At 40.0% G+C, this 22,600-nt stretch overlaps 1 protein-coding gene across 11 annotated transcripts in view; it reads left to right on the top strand.

Annotated features, from left to right (window-relative positions):
* SMOC1 (SPARC related modular calcium binding 1) overlaps positions 1–22,600 on the top strand; it is a 316,356-nt gene that overhangs the window by 132,239 nt on the left and 161,517 nt on the right. For all 11 annotated transcript variants that reach the window (XM_089691648.1, XM_089691649.1, XM_089691653.1 and 8 more), the window contains exons 2-3: positions 11,741–11,912; positions 12,376–12,488. In XM_089691648.1, coding sequence (XP_089547774.1) covers positions 11,741–11,912; positions 12,376–12,488 — 285 coding nt within the window. The remainder of the gene's footprint in view (positions 1–11,740; positions 11,913–12,375; positions 12,489–22,600) is intronic.

Genomic DNA, 22,600 nt, shown 5'->3' with positions numbered 1-22,600 from the left:
GATAATTTTACACAAGCTGTATAATAACAATAATAGCAGTAATATTAATATTTTGTGTTTATAAGGAATTACATTAGTACATTATACTGTTTTGAGTGTAAACATGACTTAGGACTAATATAGGGTTAACATCATTCAGCTCCCACCAAATGATTTGTTAAAGATATCTAATTTGTATTGTGAGATACAATGTATGAAAGCTATCTCCAAATCACTTTGATGGTGGCATAACACTGAATTTAATCCATAACAGAAAAAAAACACGATGTTGGGAATTTCCCTGTAAAGTTAGTCACAAAAACAAAGACTGTTTCTGCAGTTTTGATAATGTGCCATTGTTGAGCTCTTTTTATCAAAAGCTGGAATTGCACTGAAATTTACAGAAATGTCCGGTGCCACCTTTATATCGCATTGAGAGAAGACAAGTCCTGTATTGTGCGGTTCCCTGGCAGGACTTTAAAAGGAAAAGAAGCAGCCATGCTTTGGGGGCCTAACAGTGACAAAATTGTAGACATCTGTGGAAACCATTGTGACAAAAAAATACTTGAAATCAGCAAGCAGCTTTGAGCTGTCTGCCACGTATATATCTATATATATTTTAGTGTCATTTCTGTCTGCTGTCTCCTTCGTCTATCAGCATGAATCACGTTTGACAAGTTTTCCAGACACCATGAGAAAAATGGTGACAGGGAAAGACCTGCAGCAGATTGACAGCATCACTGCTGCTGGGCACTGATGGGTGGTATTGATGGACGACACTGATGGACACTGGGTGCAACTGCTGGGCAGCACTAATGGGTGGCACTGCTGGGCACTGGTCGGTGGCACTGCTGGGCACTGGTGGGAGGCACTGATCACAGATGTCCTCTGTGTCATTTGCCGGTTATTCGCAGTACTTTCCTCATGCTGTGACAGTCAACTGTGTGTACTCAGTGATCTGCTGTGTCATTGGGCACAACTGATCACGTGGTAAAAGGCCGCTGTGATTGGCCTCTTACCTCATCATGTGATCAGCTGTGTCCGTAGGAAACAAGTGATCATGGAGAGTTCCGGGTGCGTGCCACTGGAGGTGCGTCAGGGCGCGTTCTGGGAGGATGTCATATGACACCCTCCCAGAACTGGACAACCACGCTGTAGCCATCATTCGGCTATAGTGCAGTTGGCAAGTGGTTAACTAATCAAGCTGAAACTAGAAGCTGATTGGTTACCATGTACAGCTGCACCAGATTTTGTGTGCTCAATTTTTAGTAAATCTCTCCCTAGTATAAACAATTGCTATCATTTTTTATTAGAAAAAATACTGTTTTCACCTTTTTATTTATTATTTGTTGCATCTCAGTGATGTTGATATCGTCCAGCCTCTTTTACACACTTCCTGTCTATATGCACTTCGTCTTTTGGCAGCTGCACATCATTGCTCTGGACTGGCTTCCTGATGGTGGCAATGGCAGACCATACCTCTGTAATGAGCCTCAGTATGGCTGCTTATAGTCTTCACCAGGAGTTCATGTAACGGGTTGACAACATAGTTGGAAGACAGTTGGAGTACTGGCACCCTAAAACAGGAAGTTCTTGAATAACAACCATCATGGCATGATCACCAGGTATTATTTTCATGAAAGCTGCAGATGTAAAAATACTGAAATACTTTTGGAATTACATTTATATAGAGATTTGAAGGGCCTTCAGACGAGCATTCCAAACTTGACTGTTTTCAGGCAGATCTGAACAGAAGCTTAATAATAGTCTATGGGTAGGTGGATGTAAACTGACGAGCGCATGTTTACATCCGACTACCACCAAGTACGTGTATGGAAAATGTTTGTGACCTTTTACATGTCTTCAGACATAAACATGATGGATCAGAGGGAAGCTGTTTTCAGGCAGATCTGAACAGAAGCATAATAATAGTCTATGGGTAGGTGGATGCAAACGGACGTGCATATGTTTACATCCAACTACCACAAAGTACATGTATGGAAAAGGTTTGTGACCCTTTACGTGTCTTCAGACATCAAAGTGATGGATCAGAGGTAAGCAGATGTAAATGGCCTGCTTACATTTGGCTACTCATAGACCAAACATGGGTCCACTAGACTCCAGGGGCATAAAATTGAATGGACACATATTCACAAAATTGGCATCCATTTTGTTCTGCTCTGATTCAGCAGGTGATCTGTTCATGGACACCCTATTGATGGGAACTGACTGTATATTTACTTGCACTTTAAAGTGATAGCAAAGCCACTTTTATTTTTTACCTACAGGTAAGCTTATAATAAAGCTTATCTGTAGGTAAAATGATGTCTCTTAAACGTGCGCTGTTTAGGAGATATTCCTTCTTTTTTTTTTTTTTTTTTAAATTTTAGAGCTTGTGCATCTGGCACAGCGATCTGAAGGAATGGCACAGGCATGTCGTTACTTCAGAGTACTGTGCCGTGTCCCAAGACTCCCATGTGCATGTGTGGGAGTGACGTCATTTATTACAGGTACTTATATAGCGCCAGTGCTTTTCCATATATATCGTACATTTACATCAGTCCCTAACCCTCAATCTAATGTCCCTAGCTCACATTCACACATACACATACTAGGGCTAATTTAGACAGGAGCCAATTAACCTACCAGCATGTCTTTGGAGTGTGGGAGGAAACCGGAGTACCCAGAGGAAACCCACGCATGCACAGGGAGAACATGCAAACTCCAGGCAGGTGGTACCATGGCTGGGATTCGAACCAACAACCCTAATTTTTCCAGGTGGAAGGGCTAACCATTTAGCCACTATGCTGCCATTACATTATCGCGGCTTAGCCAGTCAGATGGCCGGAGCTTGCAAACCCAGAAGGAGGACCAGGTGAAGATGGAAGCCTCTACAGCTGTGACAGTGCGCTTCTGGAGGGCTTCGTTTTAAGGTAAGTTTACATAATGTGCTAGTATGTGATGCATACTATCACATTATGCCTTTACCTTTTCAGGGTTTTTTTTTTCAATTGGATGCTGTTTACTACTGCTTTAAAGCTTCACGCATACTGGCTTAAAACAGATGCTGCTCTTAGACACGTTTAGAGTTTTGCCTGTAGAAGCAACTAATATTATCTCCTATGTGTCCAAGCACATTAGATAGTCTAGAGGCATTTTTTAAGCTCAGCGTTCTGAGGCAGAAAAAAATCCTTCTGTTCTGCATTTTTGAGATGGTTTTCTGGCAGAAACAACGCTAAACACTCCAAAATGCTAGTAAATGCTAAACACAAAGCCTAACTTTGAGTATGTACTTTAACTTTGAGTATCTATGGAAGAGCCAAAAAATATTTGGTGAAGACAAAATAACATCCCATTGATTAATGCAGAGATTAAATACAGATTTATGAAAAATAGAAGACTTGAATGTATAATTCATGCTTTTGCAATGTTTATGCTTGCAAAGTGAGTGGTTTGATGACCAAGTGATTATGAGATGAAATAACGATTGCAGATAAAATAGCTTCAGCAGTCTTGTAAATGGACCCTTTAGTGGTTTTTAAGGTGTAGCGCATGGTAGAGTTATAGCTGGAGAGCTTAATCTTCATTAATTTCAGTCTCTTGGCATTTCTGATGAAATTGGCAGCCATAGTTGGCGTTGAAGCTTCAAAAAAATATATTTACGGTTGTTTGCGCTTTAATCATTGCACTCATAAATAAACACTTTGCTGTGAACTTGCCATGACCCACGCACATGGTAAGCTGGTCAGAACTGTTCTTAACATTATGTAGATGAAATCTCTCTTCCCAAAATCTCTTGATGAACACTTACACAACAGTCAAATATGAGTCAGAACGGTAATTAGCACACAGGGATGCTCTCCACATGGCTCGTCGGTCTTAAAAGCGTGCATTAGAGCAGTTGTAAGCAAATAAAAGGCATTTAGAATTTATAGAATACCCTTTGAAATTGACCCTCCATGCATTACCTTCAGACTTTGTTCATGTGTAGGTCAGATCTAGGGACAACTTTCACTGCTGCTTCTGCAAAAATGCATACAAAATTATTTCCCCAAGGCCCAAAAGAGTCAGAAAGGGGTGGTGATCGGAATTGTAGAAGATAATTGAGCTCCTTAAATGCAAAGGTCAATAAGAGGGGGTGTAAAGTGCCCATAATCTATAACAAGTTAGAAATCATGTCTTGTTGTCTTGTATGGTATGATTGCAGTAAAGAAAAAATTAGTGGGTTGCTATAAAATATTACACTTTGAATAACCTTGCTAAATCACTCTAAAGCCAAAACATTTGATTAATTTTGAGCAGATTAGGGTGTGTTCTTCTAGGGAGATTTACCTTAATTTCTTGTTCTGTAGACTCAACAACCTGAAACAAGCACAGGTTCAATAGGGAACAAACACCCTCATGGGAAGCTTGCCCTATGTTCCTGTTCTGGGGGGATCTCATAATTTTTGGATTTTTCCTTAACTTTATTCATGGTGACAGTCACCCGGACAAAAAGAGAGTGAATCTCTGCAGTGGAAACACAGACAGCAAAACCAAGGTTCAAATCTCACCCCATGCGGTCCTAAACTACAAAAACAGCAAACTTATCCCCCCACCCTTCAGCATTTTTTCTTTAAATTACAAGTCTGCAACCTCATTCTTACTAATTTGTAGTCATGGGTACTTGTTGGCTGCTTTTTCGGGAATGGAGGCTGGTGGTCCAGCTTTGAAGTCTTTGCCTGCACTGACTGTTCTCCTCTGAAGTATGAGGAGACCCTGCCACTGGACAGCCATTGGGAAGTGTTCACATCACCCAGCCAGTGGGAGGACACTCTGCTGTAAAGAAGCTGGAAAACTTAGAATGTAACATGTCCATCCAGGGGCGGACTGACCATTTGGAAACTCGGGCACTGCCCGAGGGCCCGGGGTCAGTAGGGGGCCCCATGAGATGCCCCTGGTACCTTTTTCATAAGTTGTTTTTAGTTTGGGCAAGGACACAGGGGCCCCATGATCCCCTTTTGCCTGGGGACCCCATGAGCTGTCAGTCCGCCCTTGTGTCCATCAGTTTCAGTAAACCAAAGTAGCCTTAATCATTTTTTTAACCAGCATGACAACTATTGGGGGGGGTAAAGTGTGTGTGTGTGTGTGTGTGTTAGGGGAGGGTGATGCCCTGAAAACAACTTCAACTCAATAAAATAAGCCTGGCATTTTAAAGCAGTAAACCACTGCAGGCCTACATCAGAGCACACCACATTAGTCATCCAAAATGTCAGCTGGTCTTACAAGTAATGACAGTAGGGTTGGCAGTTCTCTGTGTTTGCCAGCTCTTTGATTACTGCATTTTGTACATCATTGTTCCTTATTTGTCATCAAATGACAACTACATGTACCCGTGAGTGTAGTCAAAGCACACTTATATCCAGGGACGGACTGACGACTCATGGGGCCCCTAGGCAGTAGGGGATCATGGGGCTCCTGTGTCCTTGCCCAAATTCAAAAAAGCCTATGAAAAAGGTACCAGGGGCATCTCATGGGGCCCCCTACTGACCCCGGGCCCTCGGGCAGTGCCCAAGTTTCCAAATGGTCAGTCCGCCCCTGCTTATATCTTATATGTGTGGTCACCTGCAAAGCATGCACTATCAGTGAGGATTGGTCTGGGAAAAACTCTTCTAGGTCATCCAGGACTTAAGCCTAGTACACACAATCAAAAAATCGTATGAAAAAGACCGCTTTCAAAGCGATTTACAATAATCGGATCATTGGTACACAGCGAAATTGATCGAAGGGACAAGCACAACATTTTTCTCGTACAAAACCAGATCATATGTTTTGCGTTTAATAAGTACAGTTTTTGTCTAAAAATATAATACAAATACACTGCATCCCATCAGAATTTTTATTCTGTCATACAAAAATTTTCTGAACTTTGGTAAGCTCTTCACTTTCGATATGAGACTAGCATTCAAAAAAAAAACCAAAACAATATTCTCATTGTGTGTACCGGACTTTAGATTGCAGCTTACATGAAGAGGATATTTGACAGGATCTTTCCCATTGCCAGATCTTCCTATTGTTTGTTTAAGAGCATGATTATGATCTTGGTGAGATCACAAAGAGCTGCAGATTACAAACTGTTGTTGGTTCTGTAATTAATGCCTTTTAGAATGAAGACAACAGGAAAAAAGGTCAGAGTGACCTCAACTATCTGCCTTGGTGTACTAATTCAAAATAAAAAGCTAACATGTTCAATGGTGCAGTTTAATCTCGATAATTGATTGTGTTTCTCTGAAATAAATAATAATAATTTAAAAAAAAAAATATATATATATATATAATGTTGAAAGAAATTTCTAAGTAACTAGCGTTATTTTGACATTTTACTCCATTATCTGTTCACTTTTTGTTTGATATTTTCCCAGATCCACCCAAAAGGTAACATCACACAGGCAGAAGAAGTAAACTAAAGTGTCACAAAATTGTGATGCATTAACTTAGTTTTATGTAGAGGCAAATCTTAAAAAAACAGTTGAATACAGTAGAAAGATGTATACCTCAACAGTTTGTCTATGCACGCTTTCTTTTTCTGTCTCTGTTCCATTGATGGGGCAACCTTGTCTTTCTTTTCCATTTCCACGTTTTCCTTTCTCTTCTATTCCAGTAAAAGATGCCCTGTAAAATTTTGGCTTTCCTATTACTTTCTGTTTTAGGTGACAATGTCAGCAGGACAAATATGGAGGGGTCAGCCTCCTAATCTGGGAAGAAGACAGCAATAAAAACAAGAGAGGTTTTAACCCTTCTATGCTTTATCCAAAACAAAAAGAAGCTTGAACTCTACATACACTTTAAAGTAGAACTTCACCCATAAGGGGAAGTTCTGCTTTTCTGCCTCCTCTCCCCTTCCTCCACTTTTTTTTTTTTTGGGGGGGGGGAGGGGGGGGTTGATAGATACCTACTCCCACTTCTGCATGGATTGCCTAGGTAATCTGAGTGGAGGTTTGGTCCCCGGCATCCTTCTGGGACACGTCACAGGTCCCAGGAGGATGGGGGGCCATTCATGCGCAGTGAAAAATCTGCTGTGAAGCCACAAGGAGTCATGCTGGTATCGGGGATCTGAAGACCGGTGAAGAACTGACCCAGGTAGGAACAGCGCTGTATCCCTGGACAGGTAAGTATCCTTTTATTAAAAGTCAGCAGCTACAGCTTTTGTAGCCGCTAACCTTTAAATTTTTTTGTTGGGCTGCTGAAGATCCTCTTTAACTGTAAAAGTCCAAATCAAGCCAAAATGTTTTATGTTGTTTTGGATATAGGGGGAAGGATAAGAGCCCCTGTCAGATCTTGATTCCTAAGGAAATATAAGATTGTACCACACCAAAATGTAGTTGTCTAGATATAGATTTATTTCAAGGTGAGATAAAAACTTGATCACAAATCTAGCACATTTCGGGGGTTAGAGAATGGCCCTTTTATTTGGGCTTGAAATGAACAGCAATCTGTACTGAATATACTAAATATAGAGTCCACCAGTAGCCAGCTTGATATTTATTTTGGTATTCTTGTCCCTGTAGGATGGGAAATCTCTCCAAAAGGCAAAAACATATTTTAAGCACAGTGTGGGGAAGCCTTATATCGTCTGACAATGTTTTCATTGCTGTCTGAGCCTTCCTGTCCTGATAACAATCCCAGCCCTAATTTCTTGTACTGTATGTCATTTGTATGTCACAGCAGGACGGGAAGTCAGGGATATCTACCCCATGTGGTCATAGGCAGAAATAAAAACTTCACAGATATTTTAACTCCTACCACCTAAATTTAGTGGAAGTTGCGCTTTAATAACCTGGAAGAAGTTCGTTATTTGAGTTTTCACATGTACATTTATATATAAGACTGTTTTACAGAGGAACTCTGTTCTAATGGCAGGATGTTGTTTAAAAATAAGACACTCTTGAAATCATTATCTGAAACCAAATATAAACAATTACCAATTTTACTTCCTTCTCTTACGATGGGAAAACTGCTTTTATGAACAGCGCCTCGTGTCATCTTCAGATAATTTGCATTTCCACCCATCCTGTTCAATAGATCATGCTGACTGACAGCATACAGTAGCTCCAGTTGAATTTTTTGCCAAGGTCAGTTACCCATGATATACTGAGAAGTAGCATTAGACTGGAGCAAATTCTAAATACTGCTTTTCTAAAATGGGTTCATATTATCATTTACATACAGATATTTCTTAGCTTTGATGTTCTCTAAATAGTGAGAATGAATAAAACAAGACTGTCATTGCTTAGAGAAGTATGGGGTTTCTTCACATTGCTGATCGGCATGTGCATATTTTAAATGACTTCAACTTGAGCCATCATGGGAAACATCTCCATATAGAAGAATAAGGTATAGGGCATCTGGTATTAAAGTCATCCACTTTATGTGGCTGCTAAGAGTTCACAGCCTAGGGACCACCAATAGGTAGGAAGATATACTTCCTTATGAAACAAGGCTATCATTGCTTGGGGCAGTATGAGGTTTCTTTACATTGCTAATCTGCATGTGGACATGTTTGATGGCTTCAACGTGAGCTGTCATGGGAAACATTTCCATATAGAGGAATAAGGTGCAGGGCATCTGATATTAGTCATCCTGTTAATGTGGCTGCTAATAAGTCCTCACAGCCTAGGGACCACCAATAGGTGGGAAGATACACTTCCTTTTGAAACAAGATTTTCATTGCTTAGAGCAGTATGAGGTTTATTTACATTGCTGGTTTGCATAAGGAGATTTTTGATTACTTCATCTTAAGCTGTCAAGGGAAACATTTCCATATAGATCAGGGTTTCCCAACCAGGGTGCCATGGAACCCTATAGTTCCTCCAGAGGTTGCTAGGGGTTCCTTGAGCAATGAGCAATTTCTGCCACTTATACAAGTTCCCACTGACATCTTTTTAGTTTTCTGTAAGGGAGTAATTCTTCCCAATGACCACAAGTGTAAGGAACATTCTTCCTACTGACTATCATGCAAATGTGTCATGTGTTGTAAATATAGTAACTCTTAGCAGAAGTTCCCTGAGACTGGAAAGTTATTTCCTCTATGTTGAAAAGGTTGAGAGAGGCTGATACAGAGGAACAAGTTAGAAGGCTTCTGGTGATAGTCGTCCTCTTGTGGCTGGTAATGTGCCATTGCGGCAAAATTTCTTTTAGTGGCCAAGATATACAGTACTTTCTTATTAAACATAAGAGGGAGTATCAGCAGAGATTGTCCAAATGATTCAGGCCATGTTTTTCTTGTAGTTTTAGTGGTGTAGGTCCTCTTTTATTGCTAACGCCTCCTTAATTAATTACACAGTACAATTTTTGTTCTGTACAATTATTAGCATAAATTGACAAATGTATTCAATATTTTCACATTAAAACCAGCATACACCTGCAAATTTGGCCTGCTATATTTCATTTTGGTTCAGGTTTTTATTAAAATACTTACAAACAATAATATATATATATATATATATATATATTAGTAGAAAATGAAGTGGTTTTTCAATGTTAATTTAAAATCCTTTGGTATAATATTGGTTTCTTTATCTTCATACAGTATTATGTACAGTACAGTAGTACATGTAACACAACAGTTTTCTGTAGGCATGTTGTCAACAGTCCAGTATTCATTAAAGCCTCCTAAAGGCTAGGTTCACACTTTCCGGGCTTGTGGGCCGTGTTTGCGCATGCACGGCAGCTTTTGTATAATGCAATTTATCTGCGGTTTCCGCACCCACAAACACGTTGCATTTTCAGATGTGTGGAGGTGCTATTAAGAATAAATGACAGCCTCATGCATTTTCAAACAGAAGTGTGTTTTGCCTGTTGGTGGTTGAGGATGTGGGAATTGCTGTGATACCCACATCCACCTGCAATAGTGTGAACCTAGCCTTTCAGGGGCAGCCAAATAGTGGTGAAAACAGGTCGTAGTGTTACAGTCCCCTGACTTGCAGGCCGAAAGTTAACATGGCCAGTGGGCTTGATGGTAAACATCCCCACAGTGAAAATTATACAGCCTGTCAAGTCTGAAGCTCCCAAGAGAAGGGCCCTCCTTACTGCCTTGTATTGAACTGTATCGTTGCTGTATTGTCACCCTTCATATTGTAAAGCGTTGAGCAAACTGTTGGATCTCTATAAATCCTGTATAATAATGTCTGTCACACCTGTGTGCAATGCATGCGTTCATGCCTCAGTGTTGTGATCTTTCACTAGTTCAGACTTCAAGATGACTGCATTTATTAGTTTGATAAGTCAGTTTACCATTAAAAAATATGTCATGGTCCGTGTAACTGAGGCCTGATCAGGAGTGTGCCCTTTGCATACATACTTTGTGCAAAAAGATGTCCCTTCTTATCTGAGAAAGTTCGAAAGAATGCATAAGCTTCTTTTTTTCTACAATAATAATGTGGAGCATTGCTGGATAGTGTAACCTGGGTGAGAGTACTGCTGTTAAATCGTCCAAAGTCTAAGCCAGTGTTTCTCAACCTTTTTCAGTCAAGGCACCCTTTAAAGTTATGGAGCATCCCGAGGCACCCTTTTAAAATTATGTAGAGTCTTGAGGCACCCCATTGTAAAATGGAGTGCCTCAAGACTGTCCATTTTAAAAGGGCACCCCATTCTAATAGTTTTATATACTGCAGTGACACCCACACATGTAGGACACTCAACATTAGAGGTGATTTATTCTTTCGAAGCAAATACACTTTTGTACTGAGTAGTATTCCAATGTTACTCATCTCAGTTTTTATCCATCACTGAGCTAATGTGACCCCAGCACTGATAGAGAGGGGACAGGGGAGGGGCAAACTAGGATGCTGTGAAGGCAGCTAACATCCTTCTTATGAGCTGATGATGTCATTGGTTGTCAAGATGCCAGCGGCTAGAAGGTCGTAATGGTGCACAATGAAGACCTCTGGCTTTGTGTAACGAAAAGTCAGGCTTGTTCCACCCGCTGGCTTGTTCACAAGTTTTGGGCAATTTTTAAACATTTTGCCAAGGCACCCCTAAGCCATGGGTGGCCCTGGCGGCATCACTTGGTTCACAAGTGTGATGCTATTAATGTGTAGGTATTCAGAGAGCACACACTGACAGAATCAAGTTTCTTGAACCAGGTGGTGCTGACAGGGTTGCTCTGTCTAAATTCTGCTAAATTGGTCAAAGTTTTAGCTGTGTTTAGCTAACTTTAGACATTTGAAATATAGTGTTTGAATTAAGGGATTGATTCAAGGGTAACTTTGAAGGACCGAAATGTGGGTGCTACAATTGCTGACTTTAAAGTATGTGCTCTGTAGCTCTATAACTACATACTGAGTCACCGACCAGGTAAAAGCACATACATATCAGATGTTCTAACAGCTGGTATAAGCATGGCCTCTCCAAGTCACCGACCAATCAAGGAGTAACAGAGAGATAAGACTCCTGGAACATGAACCTTCAAAAATAAGTCAGCAGTGATGGCTTCTATGTTTCATTCTTGGCAGGCTCTTCTTAGAGATTTGGAACCACTGCTCCACCGATTAATAAGCATCGCTCATATCTGTCACCTCTCCTGCAGTGTATAATCAGAACTGACTGTCTTAACAAATTTAAGGCATCTGCAGTCATCTGCGATAATGCTAATTGAGCTGTTTCTGGGTATACTCAGCCAAACGCAACCGGCACTTCTTTATCCTTCTTTTTTTATGTTATGTCGGTGCCTATAGTGTTTTTTTCTGTTTTGTATCTTAATTACTTGTTGTTTTTTTTACAGTATTTAATAAGTGAGCGGGACAGAGACCCCCAGTGCAACCCTCATTGTATTAGAACACAGTACAGACCAGTTTGTGCTTCAGATGGTCGAACCTATGAATCCACATGTGACTTCCAAAGAGCCAAATGCAAGGATGCTGCCCTCAATGTGGTCCATAAAGGAAAGTGCAAAGGTGACTTACTGCTTGATGAATGAGTAATGTTAATTGTCTATGGTAATGTAATTAGACTCTGTTTCTTTGCATATTCAGTGCAAAGTAATGGTGACTAGTGATAACACACTCTGTCAGAGTCCAAGCTCCATGGCTGTATCTCTATTGCTCTAACAGAGAAGGAAACTATATCTAAATCAACTGGCTGCCCACAAGACCTTATTTGTGCAGCATGCATCCCCTTTGCTCTGTTTTACTCCTCTTCATTCATTAAATGCAAGACTGTATTACTTTGAGTATTGCAGAGTATACTGATGCCTCGCTCTGCCTTGGTAGCTGTGTAATAATAGGCTCCCTTGATGTTGCATTCAATTGCTGTTGGCTTTCTTTGATATAGATATCTATTGTGAAAAATACATCACTAATTTTGCAAGACATATAAAATGAAATAATGCATTGCAATTGTTGATATTTTATATCCCAGATGCTGGCCAGAGTAAATGTCGTCTGGAAAGAGCTCAAGCTCTGGAACAAGCAAAAAAGCCTCAAGAAGCCGTCTTTATTCCAGAATGCAATGAGGATGGGTCCTTCACTCAAGTGAGTAAAGAAAAATAATGTTCAGGCTATAAAGGCCACATACTTCTAGGCATAGGTTTGCATTTCATATGCAGATTGCACTACTTTACAACATTTAAAGAGAAAGTATAGTGAATATTGATTTAGTTTTATTTTTTAAAAGTTTAAACACTAACATTTTGTTTCATTTTTTTTCTTATTATTTATGAATATTTTGATAGGGGGTGATTCCATTGTTCTGTATGTAATAAATAAAAACCACCCGCACCTATAGATAAATGAACAAATAACTTTGTTGTGCAGCTGCCACCTCTAATCCCAAAGGACATAAACAAACATATACTACTGATGGCGCTTGCTCACTACCATCAACGACAGCAAACCTTGTGCACAAATATAACTCATACAACCACGAACGTTTAAATGACTAGTGCTAATGAACTTACTACAAGTCACATGTGAAATATAAATGCAAAGTCGCAAAACATACATATTCTATAAAATCCAAAACAATTAGATTTTCATAAAGTCCATATGAAGTGATAAATATACTGTGGGTCTGCTGTGCCCACTGCCAAGTGATCCACCACCAGTGGTCAGGATACTCTTCTCACTCACCAGATACTAATGAACCCCCTTGTTGTACAGCAAAAGTCATATAATGCTTTGTGGTCACCCCAGGACCTCCTTAATTGTCACCACTTTCTGTTGTCTCCTCTTCAGATGGTCATATGGTGTCCTAATGGTGTTTTAGATGGCATGTAATCCAAAAAGGAGAAAGGATTGGAGTAAAACCATAAAAATGTATTGTAAACTAATTCCAATAAAAAATATGCCCATTAATGAAAGTAGTACAAGCGATCCTGTAAACAACCACTTTTCCGATCGTCCAACGGGCCGCGGAACGCTCAGCACGCATTCCACGTTGGCCCGGAAATGTCCCTCCGGAAGTTCCACTTGATGTGTTTCGTCATCAAAGCGTGACATCTTCAGAAGCAGAACATGGAGCGTTCTTTACAGGATCACTTGTACTACTTTAATTCATGGGCATATTTTTAATATTATTTTACAATATATTTTTAAGGGTTTTACGCTATGAGAGGATCCTTTCTCTTTTTTGGATTACATGCCATCTAAAACATCATTGGAACACAATATGACCATCTAGAGAGGAGGAGACAACAAAAAGAGGGAACGATTAAAGAGGTCCTGGGGTGACCACAAAACGCTATATGACTTTTCTTCTTGTACAACAAGAAGGTCATTGGCATCTGATGAATAAGGACAGTATACGGACCATTGGTGGTGGATTACAGGGCAGTGGCCATGGTGGACCCATAGCACATTTCTCACTTCATATGGACTTTATGAGAATTTAATTGTTTTGGTTTATTATGGAATATGTATGTTTTGGGATTTCACACTTATATTTCACATGTGACTTGTACTGTATGTATTTGCACTATAAGCCGCCGGTCACATCAGGTGCAACTTGGCATGTGATTTGCATGCCCTGCGACTTGCAAATCGTATGCCAAGTCGCACCCTATTGTCTATTAGAGCAGTCATATCAGTGCAGTTCCAACTTGGTCGGAGCCGCACCGATTTCTAAAGTAGTGCATGCACTACTTTTGTTGCGATTTGCATAGACCTCTGTGTCAGATGTCTTGCAAATCGCTATGAAATCGGCAGGTCACCCGATTTTGAAATCGTGCGACTTCACTGTAAGTCGCACGATTTCAAAATCGGCTTTGATGTGACTGGGGTGTAAGTCATTTAAACTGTAGTGGTTGTATGAGTTTTTATATTTGAGCATAAGGTGTGCTGTCATTGATGGTAGTGAGCAAGTGCCATTAGTAGTATACAATTGTTCTGTATTTGTAGTTTGTGCTGGACTGCCTGATAAAAAATCAAGCACTAGCTCTGCATTTCTGAGAGGAGAATAGCTTGTGCCCCTCCTCTAAGTCATTTAACTGTGGGTAATCTGAGATCCTGGTATTTAGGTTAACATTCACATTATACTGTAACTATGAAGCAACCTTGAAGTAAATTTGCAATTTTGAAGTACCAGAATCATGCTTTTCCCACTGCGGGCTGGAAAGGTGAGTATGATTTATTTATATGCAATATGTAAAACAGTCCTGAGCATAATACATAAAAAAGAAAATAAATAGAAGAAACACTACACATTTTCTTTAAAATGCTGAAAATGGTAGTGCAATATTTATTAACGGGATATTTGGCCTAGAAAAGATTTTAGCAATATATAAGGACACTGGTGATCATACTACAGGACTACAGAATCCACTGTGAAGAAAGTGCAGAGGAGTGGTTTGGTCTCTATTTTAGCATATGTCATTGGCGCCGTTTGTGTTTGCCCTTTCTGGCACAGGTGCCACCTATTCAGTTTTCATCTTTGCCAGAAGCGCCACCTATTCAGTTTTTATCTTTGCCAGAAGCTCACAGTACACTAAAGGGATAGACTTCCTAAAAATGGAGCACTCAGAATCTGGTGCAGCTGTGCATGGTAGCCAATCAGCTTCTTCAGTTAAGCTTTGACAATAAAACCTGGAAGCTGATTGGTTTCTATGCAGAACTGCACCAGATTTTGCATTCTCCAGTTTTAGTAAATCAACCGCTAAATGTTTATTTGTGCTGCCATTACTAGAAGTGACAGATTCCTTCTATGTTCTATCACAAAACCTACAACAGGCAATAATGGTAAGGAAATAATACAGTGTCCCTATACCCATGCAACAAATCATACAAACAAATAAATACCTGAAAAAAGGGAAGAAATTCTACATAAAAGAAAAAGGAGCTGCATGTCATCAGACGTTAACTGAGTACAAAGATGCATACTGATAAATAATCCCAAAGGCTTTCAGTCCTGGGGATCCTGCCTGCGCTCTTATAAACTTATGAAAGCGTGGTCAGGATCCCCAGGGCTGATACCCCTTGGGATTTTTTTGAGTATACAATAATGGTAAGGAGTGCCAGAGAACAGTGAGCGGAAGACATTGGCTAAGGACATATCCCCTGATTTGGGGTTGACATTGTGACATAAACAAGAGAATACAGAATGAACATATGAAAGCAGGGTACAAACATTCATCATTTAACTTATTTAACAACACAGATATTTATTTTAGCTTTATTGGCATTACATTTTATACTTTACTACTTACTTTATTATACTTTATTATTACTCACCATATTAAACTTCAGTTAACCAGGTATTTAGGATTTGGCTAAGTTCAAGCTGAGAGTTTGAGTAGGTTTTCAGGTTAAGGTGAAGGTTAGAAACAATTGTTATCTTGTGCACCGTACTGTGGAAGCTGGGCCCAAAAACACAAGGAGAGGTCAAAAAGACCAGCCAACATTATTGCCTGTAGGCAGCCTGCAGCTGATTGTTTGTTTCCTTTTTACTGACCTGCTATGCCTTGTTTTGCATTATCTGTGTGTGGAGGCAGCCATTCTGGTACAGGCGCCAAGCTTTGCTTCTTCATGTCAGTCCTGCCCTCCTGTTGACCAGTGGAAGATGCAGCAGGTGGGGTGGAGGGAAGCACATTTGTGCAGAAAGAATGAGGCAAAACAGGGAGATTCTTGCACTGCAGGTTCTCGGGTACAGCTTCCCTTTTGTCAAGCAGCTCACTAGTAACATCACAAAGTCTTATGAGACTAGCAGCCAGAGGCAGCAGTGCCTTAGATAATCTCACACTGCAGATCTACAACTATGATGGTGCCTACTGTGACAAACGCGGTGCCCGACCCCTGCCCTTCTTACCAACTTGTGACAAAGGATCAGTCAATCTTACACCGCGCTGTCACTTGTGTAACAATGCCACCCTCAGCTGCGTCTTGCACAAAGATTTTCTAGCTTGTGGGACCACAATCTAGGTGCCAGCAGCCTGAAAGTAATTGTCACTGGGTTAGGTTAATTACTCAATTAACCCTTCAAACTCCAAACTGCAACCAGATAGCTTTGGGACTATCAACCCTTCACAATGTTAGCTAGAACAAATGTGAAAAATAAACATCTGTAACACACACTGTCAGCAGAGACAAGTATATTTAGAGGATTATTATATACAGTAGCACTCTTAAAGAGACAGGGATTCTTTAGTTTGCATTAAAAGCCTTAGAGATCATTCTAACACTTTCAAAATAGGGTTTATTATTAAAAAGGTCAAAATGGTGCAATTAAAATATTTACAGAAAGGAATATTACAAAGAAATAAAGAGAACAATAAAGCAACAGAGAAATAAAAGAAAGGAGTTAAGAAGGCAGAATACTTGCAAAGTCCTTGGTTTTAGCAGGGTCCAATTGTTCGAGCAAAAATGTTGCCTTGGATCTCAAGTCTGTTAAGCTGTTTCTTGGTTGAAGTTAAACGAGAGCTCAATCTTAAATCCTGTCATCCCCTTTAATATTGAAATGAAGGCGGTGTAGACAGAGACCAACTGACCAATAATCCGGTTTAAGGTATGGGTGCTAGGAGGTTGCCAGATTTATGACAAAGTCCCAACTACAGTTTTACACTAATATTAACCTCCAATACGTGCAGGTGGTATTCTAGCAACTGACAGATTATTATTCAGAATTATATTTCGAACCCAGGGATACTAAACACAGCCTACCCTTGTCACCCAGGAGGGAAGAGACTGCTTTCTCCCCTTTCCTATGTGCTAATATAATCATCTGTGACTTTGATTTTTTTTCAGTATGATATTCCCTATTCAAATATATATACAGTATTTTCTGGCGTATAAGACTACTTTTTATACTTAAAAATATAACCCAAAAATTGGGGGTCATCTTATACGTGGGGTATAAAATGTGAACCTTGAGTTTGTTTGGGTCAAGCTGGCTGGATGTGTGGCAATACTGTACATACAGTATACCGTGCTGAGCCAAGCTGGCTCAAAACAAATGTCCCTATGACAGATTAATCTGTCAGCCCGCTGGATGTGCGGTATATACAGTATACTGCGCTGAGCCAAGTGGTTTCAAAAACGTACCGGGACGTCCCTACTGTAATCAGCCCGCTGGATGCGTGTATGTACGGTAGCTGCGGCTACATACAGTATACACTGGGCCAATCACGGCATGTGATGTATTCTACTAATGAATACAAAGCCTGCTCGGATTGGCTGAGTCAGAGAGGTGAGCTGATGATGTCACAACCTCAGCCAATCCGAGCAGGCTTTGTATTCATTAGTAGAATACATCGCTCGCCGTGATTGGCGCAGCGTATACTGTATGTAGCCGTAGCTACCGTACATACACGCATCCAGCGGGCTGATTACAGTAGGGACGTACCGGTACGTTTTGAAACCGCTTGGCTCAGTATACTGTATATACCACAGTGGTATATACTCAGTATACTGTATATACCGCACATCCAGCAGGCTGACAGATTAATCTGTCATAGGGACATTTGTTTTGAGCCAGCTTGGCTCAGTGCGGTATACTGTATGTACATTACTGCACATCCAGCGGGCTGTATATATACTGTATACTGTATGTAGCCGAATCTACCGTATTACCGCACATCCAGCGGCAACCATCTGATTTGGAATTTGATCCATATGATGACTGTCTTACAAATGTATCACAAGATGTCATTCATGAACTTATGATGTCAGAGGATGAACATGAGGATTTTGAGGGATTTTAAGTACCAGTAAGTCATAACCATTTCAATTAAAAAATCTGATGTTTTTAAATGGTGTTGCCTCGGAAGGGGGGTAAGTCTTATACGGCGAGTATAGCCCAAAACCTATATTTTAACTGGAAAATTAGGGGGTCGCCTTATACACCCAGTCGCCTTATACGCCGGAAAATACGGTACCTAATATTAATGTGCCCTGTTCCTGTTGAATTCTATGAAATGTATGTGGAATTTTTACATGTGGAATAGAGGTTTTATGGCATGCTCTGCATTCCTAGAGCTCTAATAGCGTTACAGGTCATGTGTGACTGCTTTACTGAGTTATTATTGTTTTACGATAGGGCAGAGGACAAGGTTTTCCATGGCTGGAGGTCTGCAAGCTGCTTCTATTTGTGTTTTAATTAAGATAAGAGGTTCTTTTGAAGTTTAAGTTACAGCTGCAAATTCCAGGTTTCAGAAGGGAGGAGGAGGGGAGGAAGATTATTGCTCATGAAAAACAAAAATGGCTGTCGCGTACAGGTTCCATGTCCTTATTGCGCACAATCGTTACACCTACGTGCACTCATACGTCAGTAGGTGCAATTATTTTTTTAAGAGGAATTCAAGGTAAAAGATAATTTTTTTTTTTTTTTTTTTAAATACTGCTTAGGCACAATTATTATTTCTACACACTCCCTGTAGTATAGCAAATCGTTGCTTTTTGAGTTCAGTACCACTTTAAGGTTGGTAAGTGACTATTATTTGTTCAAATGTTATAAATGAACTTCATGGGTGTGATACATTTATCTTTTAGATGCTATTAGTTTAGAACATGTGCAATGAAAGACAGTATTGTCATTTCTGGTGTCAAAACTCCTGTGCCAAAAAAAAGCCAGTTTCAGAACCTAAAACTAACTTTATGCACTATGGTTAGTGCTATTTCTAGTGGGTAGAGTTTTTCATGTCACCATCTACCCATTTCTTGTATATATGCCCAAATGTATTTCTTTATTTTAGAATGTTTAGCACTATTTGTATCTAAACCTTTCATCCTAAATTTCATCTTATCAGTTTATGGCAATTTTATAAAACCTTTGACCATTGCTGCAACAAACACTATGTTTTTCCCATGTTGTATTATTGTATCTGTGTCTGAATCAAGGAAGATTGGCTCCTATAATGCAATGCAATCCTTCAAAGCATTCTTATGCATAAACTGTTCTGTTAGTATCCATCATAATATATCCATCATATAGTAAAGAAACAAATACATAGTTTTTTAAGTTTGCCAAGAGCAGGCTAACATGCTGGTAGCTGTCTATGTACATGGAAATTATGTACAAGTGCTAATTGAATAAACTTCGCAGTTTCAGCTCATTGTTTGATTTTAAGACCAAAGTTCATTCGTAAGATTCCATTTCCACACAGTAAGTTAAAATTATTACCGAGATTTCGATGTATTAAAGTGTATGTGGTCAGAGGTCAGATAATGGCCTCTGGTGGTGATTGTTCCAGGCTGCGTTGCCAGGAACGGGGATGAACCTGAGCTCAGGTTTCACTGAAAATTGCTGGAAAACTCAGTCTGTTGCCTCTGCTCTTACTCCCTACTGGTGGTTATTTGGCAGTGTGTGCATTGTTAGAGCAGCCCGATTCAGATGACTGATGATTCTGTGCTGGACAGATTGTTCTAACTCTTCCATCAATCATATTTTTGGCAACTGTAATAGACAGACTGTACAAAGTTGAAGGCATTTTTATTAGCTGTGAGGTTCATGCACTGGGAACTGCATTATAATCTTGTGCAACATTATTCAGTTATATGTTATGTATACAGTAGGTGTCTGTTCATGAGGTCATTGTTGCAGAGAAGGCTTGTTTTAGACCACCATCATTTTCTCATATTTCTTTTAGACAAGGTGAAGATATGACTGTTCAGCTGGCTTATCTGTGCATGTATGCATTTCTCAACCAATCAGTTCTGTTGTCTCTGTTGTGATATGGGCAGCAAGCGCTTTCCTAGACTGCTTAGACTGGCCATCGTCATGCACGACTAAAATTTACAGGTTGGACAGCCCACCAGCAAGACTGAAAAGTTTCAGACAGACCTATTAGTAGATAAATGGATAATAGCTCATATTTCATATATAGGCATGAGTGGGGTAGCTATTCTGTACTTCTCTCAGAGAAATATTTAAAGTGGTTGTAAACCTCAGACATGAAATATGAACAAAGCGCATATCCCTCTTTAGTGTTTACTTGCTCTGTGTACTGAACTCTGCAGATTGTAGTTTCGACTCTCTAACCCTTTCTTTTGAACCCTCAGACAGTCTTTATAAATTCATCACTTTGCACAGATGTAAAGTACAGAGAGCTACAGATAAAGAGGTACAACTTTTATAGGGATATTTGTTTCATCTTTCTGTATCATCTGAGGCCAGCCACTTCACTGGGTATCTGGAGGGTTTACAACCACTTTAAGAGACATATCAGTCAAAATTTTTAGTTTGAACAGACCTAGAGTATATACCAGCAATGGGCAAACTACGGCCCGCGGGCCGTATACGGCCCGGCGGACCTTTTAATCCGGCCCGCGGAGCGTGGCAAACCTTGGCTGTCAGAATGTGTGTAGGCGGGGCAGCGTGAGGAACGTGAGGGGAGCTAGGCTCCTCTCACAGTCCGCCCTGAATACCGGAACGGCGCGGGAACACGGCGAGAGGAACGCGCGGAGCAAAGGTAAGTGAATTGACACAGGGCGGACTTGGCTTACTACTTGGGGGGGGAATAGTACTATGGGGGATGAATTACTATATGGGGGATGAAATACTATATGGGGGATGAATTAATATGGGGGATGAATTACTATAGGGGGGATGAATTACTATATGGGGGATGAATTACTATGGGGGATGAATTACTATAGGGGGGATGAATTACTATAGGGGGGATGAATTACTATAGGGGGGATGAATTACTATATGGGGGATGAATTACTATATGGGGGATGAATTACTATATGGGGGATTAATTACTATGCTTACTATGGATGACACATACACATCATTCATCTACTCTTGGTCCGGCCCCCGGGTCCAATATATGAACCCATTGCGGCCCTCAAGTCAAAAAGTTTGCCCACCCCTGGTATATACTCTTACTATAGTGTCCCTGAAATTCACCATTGTGTTGATTATGGGTATCAAGTCAGCCTTTCTGCAAAGTTTTGATTTCTGCTGGCAGCCCTGTCCCCTGGAGCTACCTGTTCCTAACCCTGTTGCTGTGAAAACCAAGGAACCCCAAATTCTGTACTTTTTTTTTTTTTTAAGTATATAGGGGCATCTATTACATCACAGAATATGCTTTATTCCAATTATGGTCAGTCATATTGTTCTCATTTACACCTCTAACCTTCCCCTACATTCTTCAGTAAGCATTGACTGTAACATAATGGAGGTCTGAGGGAGGAAAGTTGCAAAGCTCAGAATGAATGGCAAGAACCTGCAGTCCCATCTACTGTGGTTAGGGTCAATTTACTAAATCATAACAGATGCATTATTTTCATTATTGTGCATTGTTTCCTTTTTACAATATAAAATGTTTTCATTTCACTGTTCACTTTATTTTTTAGACCCGTTTAAAATACAGCACATACTTTATATTATCAAATTCTTTTAAGTTCACAAAGTTTGGTTTTTGGAGTGGTATTGCTGTCTTCTGGTGTTACCTGGAGATCCTGCCAGTAACAGGACATCCTTTTGTAGGCTGACAACCCCTGGTAGTTAGCAGCAGCATTGACAGCCTGCTGCATATGATCCTTTTTGCCATTTGCCATTGGGCTGTCTATCTGATAAACCTGACAGGCAGCTTAATGACCAACTAAAGCAGTGCACATAGTACATATATTTTATCTATTTCATGTTAAAAGATGACTCATCCAAGCCTATGTTGTATTTAACTAGTGAAAATAACATGTTTGTAAACTGACCTAACACTGAAAATCCAGCATAATTTAGCTGCAACATATATATCTTACAGTGCTCAGAATATATGAGTACACCACTTTTGAAAAGTAAGATCTTAATCAGTATCTCAATGAACACAAGAACAATTTCTGCAATTTTGACAAAACTGAGTTTTATAGAACATTTGTTTAGCTCATTACATGAAAGTAAGGTTAATAATGTAACTTAGATTACAAAATCTTCGGTTTTACTCAAATTAGTTGATGCAAAAATGAATACACCCCACAACAAAAACTGCTACATCTAGTATTTTGTATGAACACCATGATTGGTAAGGACAGCAACAAGTCTTCTAGGCATGGAATCAACAGGTTGGCGACATATTGCAACATTGTTAGTTTTCCATTCTTCAAGGACGACCTCTTTTAGAGCCTGGATGCTGGATGGAGAATGATGCTCAACTTGTCTCTTCAGAATTCCCCATAGGTGTTCGATTGGATTCACATCAGGAGACCTATTTGGC

Source organism: Staurois parvus, unplaced genomic scaffold (genome assembly GCF_062004578.1).
Source record: "Staurois parvus isolate SC_StPar_1 unplaced genomic scaffold, SC_StPar_1.0 ptg000568l, whole genome shotgun sequence".
Taxonomy (NCBI): Eukaryota; Metazoa; Chordata; class Amphibia; order Anura; family Ranidae; genus Staurois; species Staurois parvus.
This window is presented reverse-complemented; position numbering and strand designations above follow the sequence as displayed.